At 36.9% G+C, this 19522-nt stretch overlaps 1 gene segment (V, D, J or C); it reads right to left on the bottom strand.

Annotated features, from left to right (window-relative positions):
• Positions 1-18571: 18571 nt before the first annotated feature.
• On the bottom strand, positions 18572-19230 carry LOC131424986 (T cell receptor alpha variable 34-like). The segment is given in 2 exon segments: positions 18572-18864; positions 19121-19230. Coding segments are annotated over 2 exon segments (345 nt in total).
• Between the last annotated feature and the right edge of the window lie 292 nt (positions 19231-19522).

Raw genomic sequence — 19522 nt, 5'->3', positions numbered from 1 at the left:
AAATAAAATAGATTTCAAGCCAAAGTTAATCAAAAGGGATAAAGAGGGACACTACATACTGCTTAAGGGAACCATACACCAACAAGACATAACAATCATAAATATATATGCCCCAAACAATGGTGCAGCTATGTTCATCAAACAAACTCTTCTCAAGTTCAAGAGTCTAATAGACCACCATACAATAATCATGGGAGACTTCAACACACCTCTCGTGCCACTGGACGGATCTTCCAAACAAAAGTTGAATAAGGAAACTATAGAACTCAATAACACAATTAATAACCTAGACTCAATTGACATATATAGAATATACCACCCAACATCAAGCACTTACACTTTTTTCTCAGCAGCACATGGATCCTTCTCAAAAATAGATCATATATTATGTCACAGGGCAACTCTTAGACAATATAAAGGAGTAGAGATAATACCATGCATCTTATCTGATCATAATGGAATGAAACTGAAAATCAACGATAAAAGAAGGAAGGAAAAAGCATACATAACTTGGAGAATGAACAATAGGTTACTGAATGATCAATGGGTTATAGAAGACATCAAGGAGGAAATTAAAAAATTCTTAGAGATAAATGAAAACACAGACACAACATATCGGAATCTATGGGACACATTGAAAGCAGTTCTAAGAGGAAAATTCATTGCTTGGAGTTCATTCCTTAAAAAAAGAAAAAACCAACAAATAAATGATCTCATACTTCATCTCAAAATCCTAGAAAAAGAAGAGCAAAGCAACAGCAAAAGAAGTAGAAGGCAAGAAATAATTAAAATCAGAGCTGAAATTAATGAATTCGAAACAAAAGAAACAATGGAAAAAATTGACAAAACTAAAAGTTGGTTCTTTGAAAAAATAAACAAAATCGACAGACCCTTAGCCATGCTAGCGAAGAGAAGAAGAGAGAGAACTCAAATTACTAGCATACGGGATGAAAAAGGCAATATCACAACAGACACTTCAGAAATACAGAAGATAATCAAAAATTATTTTGAATCCTTATACTCCAATAAATTAGAAGATAGTGAAGGCATAGATAAATTTCTTAAGTCATATGATCTGCCCAGATTGAGTCAGGAGGATAAAGACAACCTAAACAGACCAATATCAATTGAGGAAATAGAAGAAACCATCAAAAGACTACCAACTAAGAAAAGCCCAGGACCGGATGGGTATACAGCAGAGTTTTACAAAACCTTTAAAGAGGAACTAATACCAATACTTTTCAAGCTACTTCAGGAAATAGAAAAAGAGGGAGAACTTCCAAATTCATTATACGAGGCCAACATCACCCTGATTCCTAAACCAGACAAAGACACTTCAAAGAAAGAAAACTACAGACCAATATCTCTAATGAACGTAGATGCAAAAATCCTCAATAAAATTCTGGCGAATCAGATACAAAAACATATCAAAAAAATTGTGCACCATGATCAAGTAGGATTCATCCCTGGGATGCAAGGCTGGTTCAATATACAGAAATCAATAAATGTTATTCACCACATCAATAGACTTAAAAATAAGAACCATATGATCATCTCGATAGATGCGGAAAAAGCATTCGACAAAGTACAGCATCCCTTTATGTTCAAAACTCTAGAAAAACTAGGGATAACAGGAACATACCTCAATATTGTAAAAGCAATCTATGCTAAGCCTCAGGCTAGCATCATTCTGAATGGAGAAAAATTGAAGGCATTCCCTCTAAAATCTGGAACAAGACAGGGATGCCCTCTCTCACCACTTCTCTTCAACATAGTTCTCGAAACACTGGCCAGAGCAATTAGACAGATGAAAGAAATTAAAGGCATCAAAATAGGAAAACAAGAACTTAAATTATCACTATTTGCAGATGACATGATTCTATACCTAGCAGACCCAAAAGGGTCTACAAAGAAACTATTAGAGCTAATAAATGAATTCAGCAAAGTGGCAGGATATAAAATCAACACACATAAATCAAAGGCATTCCTGTATATCAGCGACAAATCCTCTGAAATGGAAATGAGGACAACCACTCCATTCACAATATCTTCAAAAAAAATAAAATACTTGGGAATCAACCTAACAAAAGAGGTGAAAGACTTATACAATGAAAACTACAGAACCCTAAAAAGAGAAATAGAAGAAGATCTTAGAAGATGGAAAAATATACCCTGTTCATGGATAGGCAGAACTAACATCATCAAAATGGCGATATTACCAAAAGTTCTCTATAGGTTTAATGCAATGCCAATCAAAATCCCAATGGCATTTCTTGTAGAAATAGAGAAAGCAATCATGAAATTCATATGGAAAAATAAAAGACCCAGAATAGCAAAAACAATGCTAAGCAGGAAGTGTGAATCAGGCGGTATAGCGATACCAGACTTCAAACTATACTACAGAGCAATAGTAACAAAAACAGCATGGTACTGGTACCAAAACAGGCGGGTGGACCAATGGTACAGAATAGAGGACACAGAAACCAATCCACAAAACTACAACTATCTTATATTTGATAAAGGGGCTAAAAGCATGCAATGGAGGAAGGATAGCATCTTCAACAAATGGTGCTGGGAAAACTGGAAATCCATATGCAACAAAATGAAACTGAATCCCTTTCTCTCGCCATGCACAAAAGTGAATTCAAAATGGATCAAGGAGCTTGATATCAAATCAGAGACACGCCGTCTGATAGAAGAAAAAGTTGGCTACGATCTACATACTGTGGGGTCGGGCTCCAAATTCCTCAATAGGACACCCATAGCACAAAAGTTAATAACTAGAATCAACAAATGGGACTTACTCAAACTAAAAAGTTTTTTCTCAGCAAAAGAAACAATAAGAGAGGTAAATAGGGAGCCTACATCCTGGGAACAAATCTTTACTCCTCACACTTCAGATAGAGCCCTAATATCCAGAGTATACAAAGAACTCAAAAAACTAGACAATAAGATAACAAACAACCCAATCAACAAATGGGCCAAGGACCTGAACAGACATTTCTCAGAGGAGGACATACAGTCAATCAACAAGTACATGAAAAAATGCTCACCATCGCTAGCAGTCAGAGAAATGCAAATCAAAACCACCCTAAGATACCATCTCACTCCAGTAAGATTGGCAGCCATTATGAAGTCAAACAACAACAAGTGCTGGCGAGGATGTGGGGAAAAGGGTACTCTTGTACATTGCTGGTGGGACTGCAAATTGGTGCAGCCAATTTGGAAAGCAGTATGAAGATTTCTTGGAAAGCTGGGAATGGAGCCACCATTTGACCCAGCTATTCCCCTTCTTGGTCTATTCCCTAAAGACCTAAAAAGATCATGCTACAGGGACACTGCTACATCGATGTTCATAGCAGCACAGTTCACAATAGCAAGACTGTGGAACCAACCTAGATGCCCTTCAATAGACGAATGGATAAAAAAAATGTGGCATTTATACACAATGGAGTATTACTCTGCATTAAAAAATGACAAAATCATAGAATTTGCAGGGAAATGGATGGCATTAGAGCAGATTATGCTAAGTGAAGCTAGCCAATCCCTAAAAAACAAATGCCAAATGTCTTCTTTGATATAAGGAGAATAACTAAGAACAGAGTAGGGATGAAGAGCATGAGAAGAAGATTAACATTAAACAGGGATGAGAGGTGGGAGGGAAAGGGAGAGAAAAGGGAAATTGCATGGAAATGGAAGGAGACCCTCAGGGTTATACAAAAGTACATACAAGAGGAAGTGAGGGGAAAGGGAAAAATAATACAAGGGGGAGAAATGAATGACAGTAGAGGGGGTAGAGAGAGAAGAGGGGAGGGGAGGGGAGGGGAGGGGGGATAGTAGAGGATAGGAAAGGCAGCAGAACACAACAGACACTAGTATGGCAATATGTAAATCAATGGATGTGTAACTGATGTGATTCTGCAATCTGTATATGGGGTAAAAATGGGAGTTCATAACCCACTTGAATCAAAGTGTGAAATATGATATATCAAGAACTATGTAATGTTTTGAACAACCAACAATAAAAAATTTTAAAAAAAGAAGCTTGATAAAGGATACCAAAACACAGTTTGGTAGGAGGAATTAGTTCTGGTTTCCTATGGGAATGCTTCCTGGAGTAACTACTGTCTATGATGATCTATGATATACTTCAAAAACAACTAGAAGAACATAAAATTTTCCATCATACTGAAATGATTAATGTTTGAGGAGATGGAAGAGCTTTTTACCATTTTGATCATTACTCAGTATATACATTTATCAAGTTATTATAGTAACCCCATACAGATGTGCAAATATTATCTCTCAATAAAAAAACCCCAAATCTCAGGCCCACTGAATTAAAAATATGAAGTGTATGAACTAAAGGACCAATTTTTGTTTTATTATTGGGTTTTATTATTTAAATTTGTACTAACATTTTTGTAAAAACAATGAAAATATTAGAACAATGAAAAAAATGTAGAAATTGTAAAGTTAATACAAAATACAAACACACTTTTCTAAAGACAGCAACTTAAATATAAGAGCAGAGAAAGTTAGAAAGTGAAAGAAGGAAAAATCTGTACCAGGAAAATACTAACAAAAATAAACTTAGGAATCTATATTAATAGCTGGAAAAGGAACTCATAAAACAAGAAGCAGAATTGGGGACAAGGAAAGTCTTGAAATCATGATAAAGTGTTTGATTCCAGTAAGATATAATGGATCTAAACTTCCAATCAGTTGCTGACATCAAATGCATAAAGCAAAAATTAATACAACTATAGAGAGAATTTGAAAAATTCTCTTGTAGTGAGATTTTAGTGACTTCTCTCTCAATGATTGCTAAGGCAATATTAATATATAGAGAAGCTAAATAAATTTGATTTAATTGACATCTGTAGAACTGTGCACCAAAAACTGAGAGAGTACTTCTGAAGTACACATAAAAACAACCCAAAACAAATATTGATCTTTATTCAAATTAATTAATATCTCAGAGAATCGGGATTATCAAGATATTATTCAATGACAAACAAATAATACTGCTAGGTATTTTAGGTGTGAAAATATGATTATATTTGTGTTAAAAACTAGATTTTATCCTAGAGATGGATTTTGAATTATTTGTGGATAATACAACTAATGTTTGAGATTTGCTCTTTTTCAATTTTTTTTTAAATGGTACTAGGTTTGAACCCGGGACTTCAGCATACTAAGTAAGTGTCCTACCAGTTAGCATATTCCCAGTCACTGGAATTTGCTTTAACACAATTCAGCTGAGTGGGGTAAGAGAGTAAGTGATATGAAGAGATGGATCATTGATTATCGCCAGTTGGCCAGGTTGGTGATATGAACTGGGTTCAAAGGAACTGGCTGCATAACTAAGAAATGTCGAGGGAAACATGCAATACACAGAAATACCTTTTGTGGGAATCAGGGATGGCTCTGAGATCTCTGGGGTCAGCTGGAAAGAGAGCCTGGATTATCTTTAATAAAAGACACATAAAAGGAGGTTCAATGGAATGTTCTTCACCAAATAAGGCAAGGAAATCAGGTTTCAGGGGGTTGCCCATCCCCATTAGGTAATGCCCAGGTAGGGCTTGAAGCAGGCTCCATTGTGAAGAGAGGGTAAAGGCCACTTGCCCTGCTCAGTTTTCGTGTGTGTGCCAGACTAGTACCCCCATCGCTCCAGGTGGCAAGGGGGCAAGCTCAGCCTAGCGGCCACAGGTGGCTCCCCATAATTGATAATTGATAATTATTGAAGGAGTGTGATTAATACATATATATTTACCATAGCATTCTATTTTGTGTAATATTTTTAAATTCCCATAACAAATGCATGAGTTCTAATTACATTATTCTTTGATCTCTTATATGCATTTGGAAATGTCCTTAATAAAAACGTTAATTTAAAAATTTATGTGCTGAGATGTTCTTGGGATTTTCCTCCTTTAATCTGCTAATGTTGGAACCACATGAGTAGATTTTCTAATGTTAAATCTCCCATACATTTGCTAAATTTAATTATTCTAATTACATACAAATAAAAATTATTTTATGATATTTATTAATTATGTCTTTAGCTTTGCCAATATTTTTAATTTGCATTTTTTCATTTATTTTCATGAATGATATTCCTTTTAATTTTTCCTCCTCCTTCTTCTTTATAGACATCTTAGTAAGTGTGATGAGGCATCTCACTGTGGTTTTATTTGCATAACCCTAATAAATGATGATAGTGAACATCTTTTCATATGCTTTTAGGCCATTTTTATATATTCTTCATAGCAATGACTATTCAAATCTCGTTGCACTGCTGAGTTATTAAGTGTTACAAAATATATTCTGAACCTTCTTAGAATACATGAATTGTAAATATGGTCTTCCATATTTTTTCCACATTTTTAAATTAGTGCATTCTAGTTGTACATAAGAATGGAATTTGTTGTTACATATTCCTACATGCACACAATGTAACAATATAATTTGGCCAATATGACACCCTACCAGCCCTTTCCCCCTCCTTCTCATCTCCCATCTCTTGATCCCTTTCCTCTATTGATCTTTCTTTGATATTCATGAGATTCCTCTGACTACTTTTCTTTTTCTTTTGCCTCTCTTGCTTCTGATATAAGAGAAAACACATGCCCCTTGACCTTCTGAGTTTGACTTATTTTGCTTAAAATAACAGTCTCCAGTTCTTTCTAGTCTTCCATTCTTGTGGGTTGTCTTTTCAATTTCCTCTGTAGAAGGTTTGTGGATTTTAATGCATACAACTTTTTAATTTTGATGAAGTCCTATTAATTTTTTTCTTTGCTTGCTTTTGTTTTGTTTTGTTTCTGATTTCATGTCTAAGAAACCATTGTATAATTCAGGGTCATCAAGTTCACATTTTCTTCTAAGCTTTTATAGTTTTAGCTCTTAAATTTTTTTTTTTTTGATCCATTTGAGCTAATATTTATATATATTTAAAGATATTCAATTTTATTCTTCTTCATGTACCTATAAGTTACCCCAGCACATTTTTTTGAAAATATTTTTATATGTAATGATTTTGTTACTCTTGCTGAAAATTAACTGGCCCCAGATATATGAGTTTATTACTGAACCCTTAATTCTATTCTAATGATATCTGTTCATTTTTAAGATATATGTTAACATCATGTACTGTGATTTCATATTGATCAATTCTTACATCTTGACAAAATTAAGTAAACAAGTCTATTGTATACATTAAAAAGAAGTTGACAGGGGAGTTCATTAAGCAAAGAACACATGTTTGGAAAATAAATCTCCTGCCCCGAGAGTTGGTAGTAATGGAATGGCAGGGTACATGGGTTGCACGTATATCACAGTTCATACCAAAGGAGCAGGACTGTAGGCAGCATAGTGATTGTAGTCCCAGCTGCAAGTTTGAATATAGGCTGCAGGTGCCTGGGGGATGTTCTGCTGCCCAGAACAGAAGTAGGTACCTGAGTCATCAGGCATGAAGGATGAGATATTCAGGAAGCTCTCCTTTCTTGTTCCACCAAGCTGAGCAGTCAGTTTCCCATTCCTTACTAATTCATCACTCTTATATAAGGTTATCAAGAGGACAAGAATTTTTCCAGGGTCCTGCTTGTACCATAGGAAGATATTAAATGTGCTTAAGGAATTGCAGATCATGGAGACATCCTCTCCTTCCTGGATGGATAGAGACTGAGGACTCTGATTCAGCTGTTGACCTTTCACCACTGGCTGGAAAGAAAAAAGAAGCTAGTTAGGATGTCTTTCAAACACCTTTCTTAATATATCCTGTATCTCTGAACTCCCCAGCTCTGCCTCTGTGCTTTCCCTTTATACCCTTCTTCCATAGCTTTTCTCCTGTTTCTGCTGTTTTTTGCCTTTTCATGGACTTGCATAAAGTCTCACCTCCTGCCCTCATAGAGTTCCATCCACTTAGAATTCTCCATGGAAGAATCAGACACTCCCAAGACTCACATGTTAGTTGCATCCATAGGATTACTAATAAACCTTTAAGGGGTATCTTCAACAAATAATTATTTCCTGAATGGGTTGTTTGCCTCATGAAACTCCTCTGGGCTTAGAATAACGCTATGAGCAGCACTGTGGTATTAAAATAATCTGTTCTGTGTATCAGCCAATCTGATTTCTCACTGGGTGTCTCCTTAGGACTTAGAGCTAAACTTGAAGGTTGGAGACACTTCCCCCTATGGAGAGACATTAGATTCCATTCAATTCTGGTCCTTTCATGTCCCTTATTCATCACTTCTTTAAACAATCCTCCTATTCTATGAAAGCACTTATTGAGTACCCACTGCATGCTGGGGAAATACAGAGACATGAACAATTCAGGATCTCCGCTCCTGGGTACCTTTCACTGTTCCATTTTGAAAATCAACTGAAATGAGAGTAAAAGTTTAAAAACGTTATGCTCTCCAGAGATGCTTTGAGAATGGGAGTAAAGAGACTAGTGGAAACTGACTTATTGGACTGAACAAACTGAATCCCAAGGTCCACAGAGTAAAATACCAACAGAAATCCTGGTTCTGTGACAGTCTCAATATTTAGGGCCTCTGAAACCTCAGAAAATCAGAGTGAGGGGTCAGGGTAGGGGGCCTGCACAGGATGTATGGAGTGTGAAACACAGTTGACAAAGTGCTGTTACACTCTCAGGTCTCCCATCTTAACCTGGGAAGCCGATGTCTAGTCTTTCCCAACCACTCTCATGGAAAAAAGCATTTTTTTTTTCTGAAGCTATTGGGTAAAAAGGCATAAGAATCTGTGATTCTAGGCTTAGTTGACAATGAAGTGTGGAAAATATTTAGACAGAGGAACTGAAGTCATCTTTCTTGGTTCAAATTCCAGATTTACATCTCATTAAGTATGACTAAATGCCTCAGGATCACTAGATATTAAAAAAAAATTCTCAGGGCTGGGGATGTGGCTCAAGCAGTAGCATGCTCGCCTGGCATGCGTGAGGCCCAGGTTCGATCCTCAGCACCACATACAAACAAAGATGTTGTGTCCGCCAAAAACTAAAAAAAAAAAAAAAATTACAATTCTCTCTCTAAAATAAATAAATAAATAAATAAATAAATATATATATATATATATATATATATATATATATATATATATTTCTCAGCCTAAAAGGCAGAGACTAAAACAAAAAGCGAAATGCTTTGACAGTGACCATGCAGCAGGAAGGTTACCATTGCTTTTTAACATAATGGTGGGGAAAATTCTGGCTTTTCCATAAGAAGCAAATACATCTCTGAATAATAGCAAAACTTCATTTTTACAAAATGATATTTTACAGTGGGAGTTTGATTTTTTTTTTTTTTGCTTAAATCTTTTTTTTTAATTTTTTATTGTTGGTTGTTCAAAACATTACATAGTTCTTGATATATCATATTTCACACTTTGATTCAAGTGGGTTATGAACTCCCATTTTTACCCCATATACAGATTGCAGAATCACATCAGTTACACATCCATTGATTTACATATTGCCATACTAGTGTCTGTTGTGTTCTGCTGCCTTTCCTATCCTCTACTATCCCCCCTCCCCTCCCCTCCCCTCCCCTCTTCTCTCTCTACCCCCTCTACTGTCATTCATTTCTCCCCCTTGTATTATTTTTCCCTTTCCCCTCACTTCCTCTTGTATGTACTTTTGTATAACCCTGAGGGTCTCCTTCCATTTCCATGCAATTTCCCTTTTCTCTCCCTTTCCCTCCCACCTCTCATCCCTGTTTAATGTTAATCTTCTTCTCATGCTCTTCGTCCCTACTCTGTTCTTAGTTATTCTCCTTATATCAAAGAAGACATTTGGCATTTGTTTTTTAGGGATTGGCTAGCTTCACTTAGCATAATCTGCTCTAATGCCATCCATTTCCCTGCAAATTCTATGATTTTGTCATTTTTTAATGCAGAGTAATACTCCATTGTGTATAAATGCCACATTTTTTTTATCCATTCGTCTATTGAAGGGCATCTAGGTTCCACAGTCTTGCTATTGTGAATTGTGCTGCTATGAACATCGATGTAGCAGTGTCCCTGTAGCATACTCTTTTTAGGTCTTTAGGGAATAGACCGAGAAGGGGAATAGCTGGGTCAAATGGTGGCTCCATTCCCAGCTTTCCAAGAAATCTCCATACTGCTTTCCAAATTGGCTGCACCAATTTGCAGTCCCACCAGCAATGTACAAGTGTACCCTTTTCCCCACATCCTCGCAGGAGTTTGATTTTTAAGAATAAAATTGACATGGCAACTTGGAGTTCCAAGAGGCCAGGATCTGGGTGGAGTGCTTGGGGATGGCCTGTGGCTCCCAAGGTTTACTGCTTGGGGCTTCTGTCTATATTCCACAGTGCTCCTCAGGCTAAGAGAGCAGGAAAATCCATTTCTGATTCTCTGAGTGTCTTTTTCTTATAGTTTCATTGCTAATTTTTCTCAGTTGTCTAGAGGTTTGCCCAAGACTGGCTTCTGGGTGTGTTTACCTTGCTTACTCCTAGATTCCTGCTAAATGGTGGGCATGTTTCAAAATACAAATCACTGCCCTCCACCAAGTGAAAATATTGATAACTTTGTGTTCTTTCTTCTTTCTTTTGAAATGACCCTGAATTATTTTACTGGAAAAATGCATTTTGAAAATAATCTAACATCACAGAAAAACAAAATATTTTTCATTCATATAAAATAAATTTGTATGACACAATGGGTCAGAGGAGAGTTGAGGTTCACCAGATTGAACAGTGGGAATGGGGGGAAGGGAGGGAGAATAGAAATGAGGAAGACAGTAGAATGAATCGGACATAACTTTCCTAGATTCATATATGAATACATGACCAGTGTAACTCCAAATCATGTGCAACCACAAAAATGAGAAGTTATACTCCATGTGTGTATAATATGTCAAAATACATTCTACTGTCATGTATAATTAAAAAGAGCAATTTTAAAAAATTGTTATAAAAATAAAAGAAATAAATAAGAGAAAACCAAAACAAAACAAAAAAAAAATAAATTTGCATGAATTTTATACTCTTTTAATGAAATGGAAAATGGATAAAACTGACACGGAGCGCCTGGGCTAATCAATTTTTAAAGGGTGAAAGTTTACCCTAATCTTTAGATCCGATGTTCCCTTTGGTCTTTTTTTGTTCCTTTTGTTGTTTCTGCAAAGGTGGGAGTTCCAGTCCTTAAAGAGACCTGTTGTATTAGGCTTGAAAGTGCCCCTATTTCTTTGAGAACATGGGCAATGCATTTCTGTCCCCTAAAGGAGGATGGGTAGGCAAAGTAGAGTATATGAAAGGTGACATTACACTCTGGGATAGCCACAGCATAATCTCTGGATCACAAATTTAAAACATTTATTTTTTGTATATAAAGAAATAAGCAATATTCTTAAAAAGAATAAGTAATATTCTATGTTACAGAATAGAAAGTAACATGAATTTTAAATATAGAACATGAGGTTTCAAAGAAATTTGACATGTACAGGAGACTCTATCTCCCAGGATGCTAAGAACACAACCTTTTCTTGGCTTTTACCAGTAATTTGTAGGAAAAAATTTAACAAACACTGAGATTACTAGAAAAACTCATATATATCTTTGTCTGCAAACTACAGTAACCTAAGACATGCTGTACACTGTAAATTATTTGCTCAGATAATAATTTATATGAATTTTCACCCCAGAGGATCAATAGTAGCAAACTATTCTAATAATCTTGTTCAAAAAGAAGATACTGCTGTAAAAAGATGGATTGTTTTTAGTTAAAGTTGAAAGAAGAGAAAGATATCTATGAAGAACCCCCATAAAAACATGAAGAAAATGGTTGGGGGATACTACTTTTTGAATATAACTGCAGGAAAATGACATAGCTCTAGGATTGTCCCAGAGGATATGTGGGGACCAAAGAAGGCTTAGCTCAGTTATTGGGAACAGGAACAGAATTACCTAGAATATTCGACTTCCAGGGCTGTCATAACAAAATATCACAGGTTATGTGGTTTAAACAACAGAAACTTATTTTCTCACAACTTTACAGCCTGGAAGTCTAAGATTAAGATATCACATGGGCTTTCTTTCCTGTGTGCCTGAGTGTAAGGAAAGGGGCGGGAGATGGGTAGAGGAGAGGAGAAGAGAGAAGAAGGGAGGAGAGAGAAGGAGAGGAGCCAGGGAGAAGGCATTTGAGCAAGCTCCAGCTAGAGCTTTTGGGAGTCTCTTCTCATCAGGACCCCTAACCCTTCTGAATCAGGGATTCATGCCTATGACCTCATTTAAGCATACTTACTTCCTTTAGGCCCCGTATACAAACACAGTCCACATATGATATTCAGTCCAGAACCTCTAGATTCCCTCATTTTCAGATGTGATTTTTTTTGCAGAGGTGAGTGCAAAATGAGACCTGCCTGCAGGCTCCAGTGAGTGGCCAAGACAATGAGACATGACAGTAGCTGACAAAAATGAATGGAGGTGAGGCCCTGCCACATCCTTTATATCTTTGGAGTGGCTCTGGCTTCTAATGTGCTGCCCCAGAGTTCAAATTATCAAAATCATTATTTGATGGGAAATTTTTTTTTTCTGATGAGTTCAGAGAGGACGATTTTATTCTGTTTCGTGTAATTCTCCCTCTCCCAAGGTTTGGGGAGCTGGATCCTCTTGCTTATAGAAGGTGTTCTTGGGCTAAATTGGGTGATGATTTCATTTATGTCTGGAGATGGATGTTGGGTCTACCTCTCCGTTACTTTGTGTGTATTGCCTTCTCTCAACAATGGCCCAGCCTGGCACAAGGTTTTATTGTATTAGCAAAAGTTCTGCATGAAAGAAGAGGCAGGGGAACTAGTTTGTCTGTTAGAAAACTGTTGGAGGTTAAACTGTTCCAGAGGCAGCAAAGAGAAGAGAGTAAAGGTTTGAAATCTTAGATATCTCTCAAATACAAGTTCTTCTACTTCCAAACCAACTAGGGGGTTGGGCATATGATGGAATCTCTCAGAACTTGGGTTCATCTGAAAATGAATAGTGTCTATTTCCTAGAGTGGTGAAAAGGTCTGAGATAAACACATAATGGACTACATATCGACATAGGTAAATTACAAACATTCTGTCAATGACAATGAGAACTGGGTACTTTTAGGGATTTTATGATCCTCAAAATATTCCTTTGAGGTATTATTATTATTCTCCTTTTTACTGACGAGGAAATCGAGCTTCTGAGAAATGAAGTAACTCACTCAAAGTCACCCAATTAAGAAGTGACAGAGACAAGGTGTTCTTTGTGCTCTTCCCCTTCCAGATCTGTGGGAGGGGCTGTGTTTAGGTGTTTCTTTAAATTCTTGCAGTTCCTTTTCTTTCTTCTCCACAAGGTAACTAAGTGTCCTGGTAGTATAGAGTCATTTGAATCAGTACGATCTTCATAACACAAGTGTCTCCTGGGTCTTCCTGTTAGCTGTGGTGGGTGGTCCATTACATCCTGTCATGTTTTCTGCACTGACAGATTGAGCCAAAAAACTGTCACTTAATTACCCCATAACCCTCATAACATAACCTTTGAACCTTAGTTTTCTTACAGAAAACTGAAGAAAATAATATTTGCCTTTCTATTGCTTTTCACTCATTAAGTCCAAATGGATGTGGTTCTTTATTTTATATATATATATTTTTGATATTGATTTGCATTTATTTTATAGAACATAGAACTCAACAGAGCCACTTCCCAGCAGTTTTTCAATGACAACCCAATGAACTGTGACCATCAATTACCTTACTCAAATGGAAGATGGATAGACTATTTTTCTTTTCGGACTTCAAAGCAATGTATATTTGGCAGGGAATAGAATTCACCCTTAAAACAATCCATTTTTCAGGGGCAACACATTTTGTATTAATTCCAATTTGTAAATGTCTTCCAGTTCAAAGGAAAATGTAAGGAAAGTCTTTGGGAGATGTTTTGAAGTTTAATTAAAATTCAGTTTGAAAACATATCCCTTATGCATTGCACTTGTAAATATGGGCATGTCAGAAACTTACACAGAGATGTGAATGTTCTCATCCTGATCTTGGGTAGCTCTTTATATTTTTATTAGTGCATATTATACAGAATGGTGGGTTTCATTGTGATATTTGTATATGCTTATAACATTCCCCTGATCCTCTCCTCTTTTCTAATAGTCTTCCTTCTACTTTTAGGTCATTTTATTCCCTCTCCATTAGATTCCACAAATGAGAGAATACATGTGATACTTGTCTTTCTGAGTCTGGTTTATTTTCTTACCATGATGATCTCCAGTGACATCCATTTTCCTGCTAATTATATGACTTCATTCTTCATGGCTGAATAATATTTCATTGTGTAGATAGGCCACATTTAAAAATATAATTCACAGACACTTAAGGTCATTTTGAATCTTGGCTGTTGTGAATTGTTCTGTATAATAAACATGTGTGTGCAATATCTTCATAGGTGCTGACTTTAATTCTGTTTGGTGTATACTGTGGAGTGGTATAGCTAGGTCATATGGTAGTTCTATTTTTAGTTTTGTGAGGAACCTAAAGATTGCTAGAGTGGCTGAACTAATTTACATTCCTTTTCCCTTGTATCTTTGCCAACATTTATTGTTTTTTATATTCTCAATGATAGCCATTCTGATTGGGGTGAGATGGAATATAAATGTAGTTTGGATTTGCATTTCCCCAATACATATAATTTCATATAATCATTGGACATTAATATTGAGAAGTGTCTGTTCAGATTGTTTGCTCATATATTGATTGAGGTTATTGTGTGGGTGTGCATGGGGGCGGGGTGGTACTGGGGATTGAACTCAGGGGCATTTTACCACTATGTCACCAGCAATTTTTATTTTTTTGCTAAGTTGCTGTGGCTGGCCTCAAACTTGTGATTATCCTTCCTTACCCTCTGGAGTTGCTGATATTACAGGTATGTGCTGTGGTGCTAGATGAGATAAATTTTAAATTTCTTTGTATGTTTCTAGATTTGTCTCTTCTTAAAATTAGATTAGAGCCATATCATGGTTGATCAATTTTCCTGATTTTTATCTAGAAAAGTTTAGCTTACTTGAGATTATCATTGTTTGATTAATAGTGAAAATACAATTTCAAATATTGAGGGCATACAATGTGTAGTTACTTAACATGTGTAATATAAAGCCTTGCTTCACCCTAAAAAGAACCATGTTAATAAAATAGCATGAATGTATCAATTTTAAGAGGGGAAATAGAGACTTAGAAAGGTATTACAACTGGTTCAATATCACATATTTTATAAGAAGTGGAACATTTTAACTTCCCAGAAACCTGTGAGTTATTTCTCTGTAGCCTATGATTTTACCAGTTATTGAATTAGTACTTTAAAATACTTGTTTTGAGCTGGTACTACATGGGGTATGGAAGTGATGGATGAAGGTAAGGTCTTGATCACTTCTTATTGGAAAATCCGTTTCAAAATCAGAAGTAGTTTTTTAAGCTAATTCAGAGTGCTCAGAGATTACAAAGACCAGAATATGAAGGAAAGCACAATGAGAAGTGGAGACCATTCTAATGACTGGATGAGGTATCTATTAATACCTGTATCTACTTATCTGTCCATTTGTCTCTTTCCACATCTATGATCAATTTTTGCCTCTATTTGCTCATTTAGGTCATTCTTTAATTCACAGGTCATTTTAATTATGAACATTCTGAACTCCTTCTCTGACATTTCATCAACTGTGCTGTCCATGGGTTCTGTTATTGAGGTATTGCAGTTTCTACCCTATAATCTTGTAGTATCCATGCAGATTATCTATATTATCTGTATCTCACCTTGGTGTTGGGCTTCCAGACCCTGCCAGTGTCCCAGGGTGGATGCTACTGCAACTATAGGTGGTGGCAGCGATAGCAGGATGTAACTTGAGATAGCAGTGGAGGTGCCTCAAGATGGATGGAAGGTTTTTCAGACATGGAGCCTAAAGGGTGGGCTTTACACTGGCTTTGGGATGCCTGATCCAAGATGTAGCTGCTTCTAGGCCCTGTCTGATGTCTCAATGTAGAGGCTACTGCATGTGGAGGGCTATAGGGATGGCTGCAGTGTCTCAAGATGGAAGTGGGTTAGATTTGGGCTCCAAGGTGGTGGTGATCATCTCAATAGATGAAGAAAAAAGCATTTGACAAAATATAGCACCTCTTCATGTTCAAAACACTAGAAAAACTAGGGATGACAGGAACATATCTGCACATAGTAAAAGCTATCTATGCTAAGCCCCAGGTCAACATCATTAAATGGAGAAAAATTGAAAGCATTCCCTCTAAAAAACTGGAACAAGACAGGGATGCCCTCTTTCACCACTTCTTGAAACACTGGCCAGAGCAATTAGACAGATGAAAGAAATTAAAGGGATACATATAGGAAAAGAAGAATTCAAATTGGCACTATTTGCTGATGATATGATTCTGTACCTGGAACACCCTAAAAGTTCCACCAGAAAACTTCTAGAACTAGTAAATGAATTCAGCAAAGGATATAAAATCAACACCCACAAATAAAAGACATTTCTGTATGCCAGTGACAAATCTTCTGAAAGGAAAACAAGATAAACTATTCCGTATACAATAGCCTTAGAAGATGGAAAGATCTACCTTGCTCTTGAATAGACAGAATTAATATTGTCAAAATGACATACTATCAAAAGTATTATACAGATTTAATGCAATTCCAATCAAAATCCCAATGGCATTCCTCAAGAAATAGAAAAAGCAGTTGTAAATTCATCTGGAAAAATAAGAAACCCTTAGAAAGAAGATTGAAGCAGGTGGCATCACTATGCCAGACCTTAAACTATACTACAGAGCAATAGTAACAAAAACAGCATGGTATTGGCACCAAAATAGACTTGTGGACCAATGGTACAGAATAGAGGGCACAGAGACTAACCCACATAATTGTAGTTATCTTATATTAGACAAAGGTACCAAAATGTACATTGGAGAAAAGATAGCCTCTTCAACAAACGGTGCTGGGAAAACTGGAAATCCATGTGCAATAAAATGAAATTAAACTCCTATTTTCACCATGAATAAAACAACTCAAAGTGGATCAAGGATCTAGGAATTAGAGACATTGCACCTATTAGAAGAAAAAGTGAGCTCCAATTTCCATCATGTCATATTAGACCCTGACTTCCTTAAAAAGACTTCTATAGTGCAAGAATTAAAATCGAGAATCAATAAAGGGATGGGTTCAAACTAAAAAGCTTTTTGTTTTTTTTAGCAAAAGAAATAATCAGTGAGGTGAATAGCAGCTTACAATCTGGGAAAAAATTTTTACCACACGCATGTCAGATGTAGCACTAATCTCTAGGATATATAAAAAACACAAAAATGTTCACAACAAAAAAACAAATAAACAAGTAAACAAATAAATGGGCCAAGGACCTGAACAGACACTTCTAGAAGAAGATACATAATCAATCAACAAATGTATGAAAAAATGTTCAACAACTCTAGCAGTTAGAGAAATGCAAACTCTAAGATTTCATCTCACACCAGTCAGAATGGCAGCTTTAAGAATACAAACAATAATTGTTGGCGAGGATGTGGGGAAAAAGTACACTCAGAATTTGCTGGTGGGATTGCAAACTGGTGCAGCCAATATGGAAAGCAGCATGGGGATTCCTTGGAAATCTGGGATTGGAACCACCATTTGACCCAGCTATCCCTCTCCCCGGACTATACCCAAGGTACTTAAAAACAGCATACTACAGGGGCACAGCCACATCAATATTTATTGAAGCACAATTCCCAATAGCTAAACTGTGGAACCAACCTAGGTGCCCTTCAGTAGATGAATGGAAAAAGAAAATGTGATATATACACACACACACACACACACATACACACATATACATATATACATACACACATACACACATACACACACACACACGATAAAATGTTATTCAGCATTAAATGAGAATGAAATCATGGCATTTGCAGGTGAATAGATGGAGTTGGAGAATATAATGCTAAGTGAAGTTTGCCAATCTCCAAACACCAAATGCTGAATATTTTCTCTGAGTTAAGGATGCTGATTCATAATGTGGTTGGGGTGGGCATGGGAGGTTTAAATGAGCTTTACATAGGGCAAAGGGGAGGGAGGGAAAGAGAAGGGGAATGGGGGTAGGAAAGATGGTGGAATGAGATGGACATCTTTACCCTGAGTACATGTATGAAGACACGAATGGTGTGACTCTACTCTGTGTACAACCAGAGATATGAAAAATTGTGCTGTATATGTGTAATATGAAATGTAATGCATTCTGTTGTCATATATAACAAATTAAAATTTAAAAATAAAAAAGAATTCCTACTTCAAACAAAATAAAAGGATTGATATTCAGTTAAAAAAATAGCATCCCTTTGTATTAGTTCTACCTGGCTTCCCCAGTTTTTCATGAGGCAGTTGAATCATTCTGAGGCCTTTAGTCTTGGCAAGTGTCCCAGAGTCCCCTCAACTGTCCTGTATCAGAGTAGCATCTGTGCCCCAGCTGCAGGTTTGAGAACAACCCACAGAGGCCTAGAGATCACTGTGCCTCTCCTCCACAGAAGTAGGTGCCCGAGTGGCTGGGCTGAGCAGCTGTGATGCTCAGGGAGCTTTGCTGCATTTTTGCATCCAACTTGGCAGTTAATTTTTCATGGCTTTTCTCTTCTCCGCCTTTACGAAATAGCATCAAGAAGATGAACTCTCCATCATAGTTCTGCCTATACCAGTGTAAGGCATATAAAGACTGTGATGAATTGCAATTTATGGTGAGATTCTCTCCCTCTTGGATGCTCAGAGACCGAGGACTCTGCAGCAGTACTTGGCTACTGACCCCTGTTCAACAAGACAATATAAAGAAAGCACAGGAGACCCTCAGGAGGTCTGCATGGTCATAGTCAGGATGGCGACTCCCTCCCCCTCCCCACGTTCCCCAATCAGCAGCACCATCACATCAACAGGGAATATTATTCAGTTTTTTCAACATCTATCTGACTCTCAAAAGGCTCTTCCAGGACAGAAGATGACTTAGTGCCTGCCCTCAGGAAGCCTTCATCATCTCACAGTTCTTCCACAGGAAACCCATACTCACAGGCTGCCTGCAAGCCCAGTATCCCTACAAGTGCTTGCAGGAGAGTCTCCATCCCTGTCTCTTCAATAAACAGCCAAATAAGATTTCTATGAACAGGCTTCCCCAGCAGAGTTACTCCAGCTCCTTGGGGAGGGAGACTTCACCAATCAGGGACCATACCTGGTTCCTGTTTGTCAGCATCACAGGAACCTTAACTCAAATACTTTTAAACACTGCCACCCTTTGACTAAACTGAGAAATGTGCAGTAACAGGTGACTTCTGGAGTGAATTTATACATGAGATACATTTGTAAATTGCAATTAAGGTTTCCATTTTTCATGAAAATAGAAAATATCCTCTCACTCCTTACATGCTTGAGAAAGTTTCCCCTTTATAATTAAGAGAAATCAAGGAATTCTGTT

The sequence above is a fragment of the Marmota monax genome, unplaced genomic scaffold (assembly GCF_021218885.2).
Source record: "Marmota monax isolate L192 unplaced genomic scaffold, Marmota_monax_Labrador192_F-V1.1 WCK01_AAM20220418_F8-fsc00079, whole genome shotgun sequence".
NCBI classification, from domain to species: domain Eukaryota; kingdom Metazoa; phylum Chordata; class Mammalia; order Rodentia; family Sciuridae; genus Marmota; species Marmota monax.
This window is presented reverse-complemented; position numbering and strand designations above follow the sequence as displayed.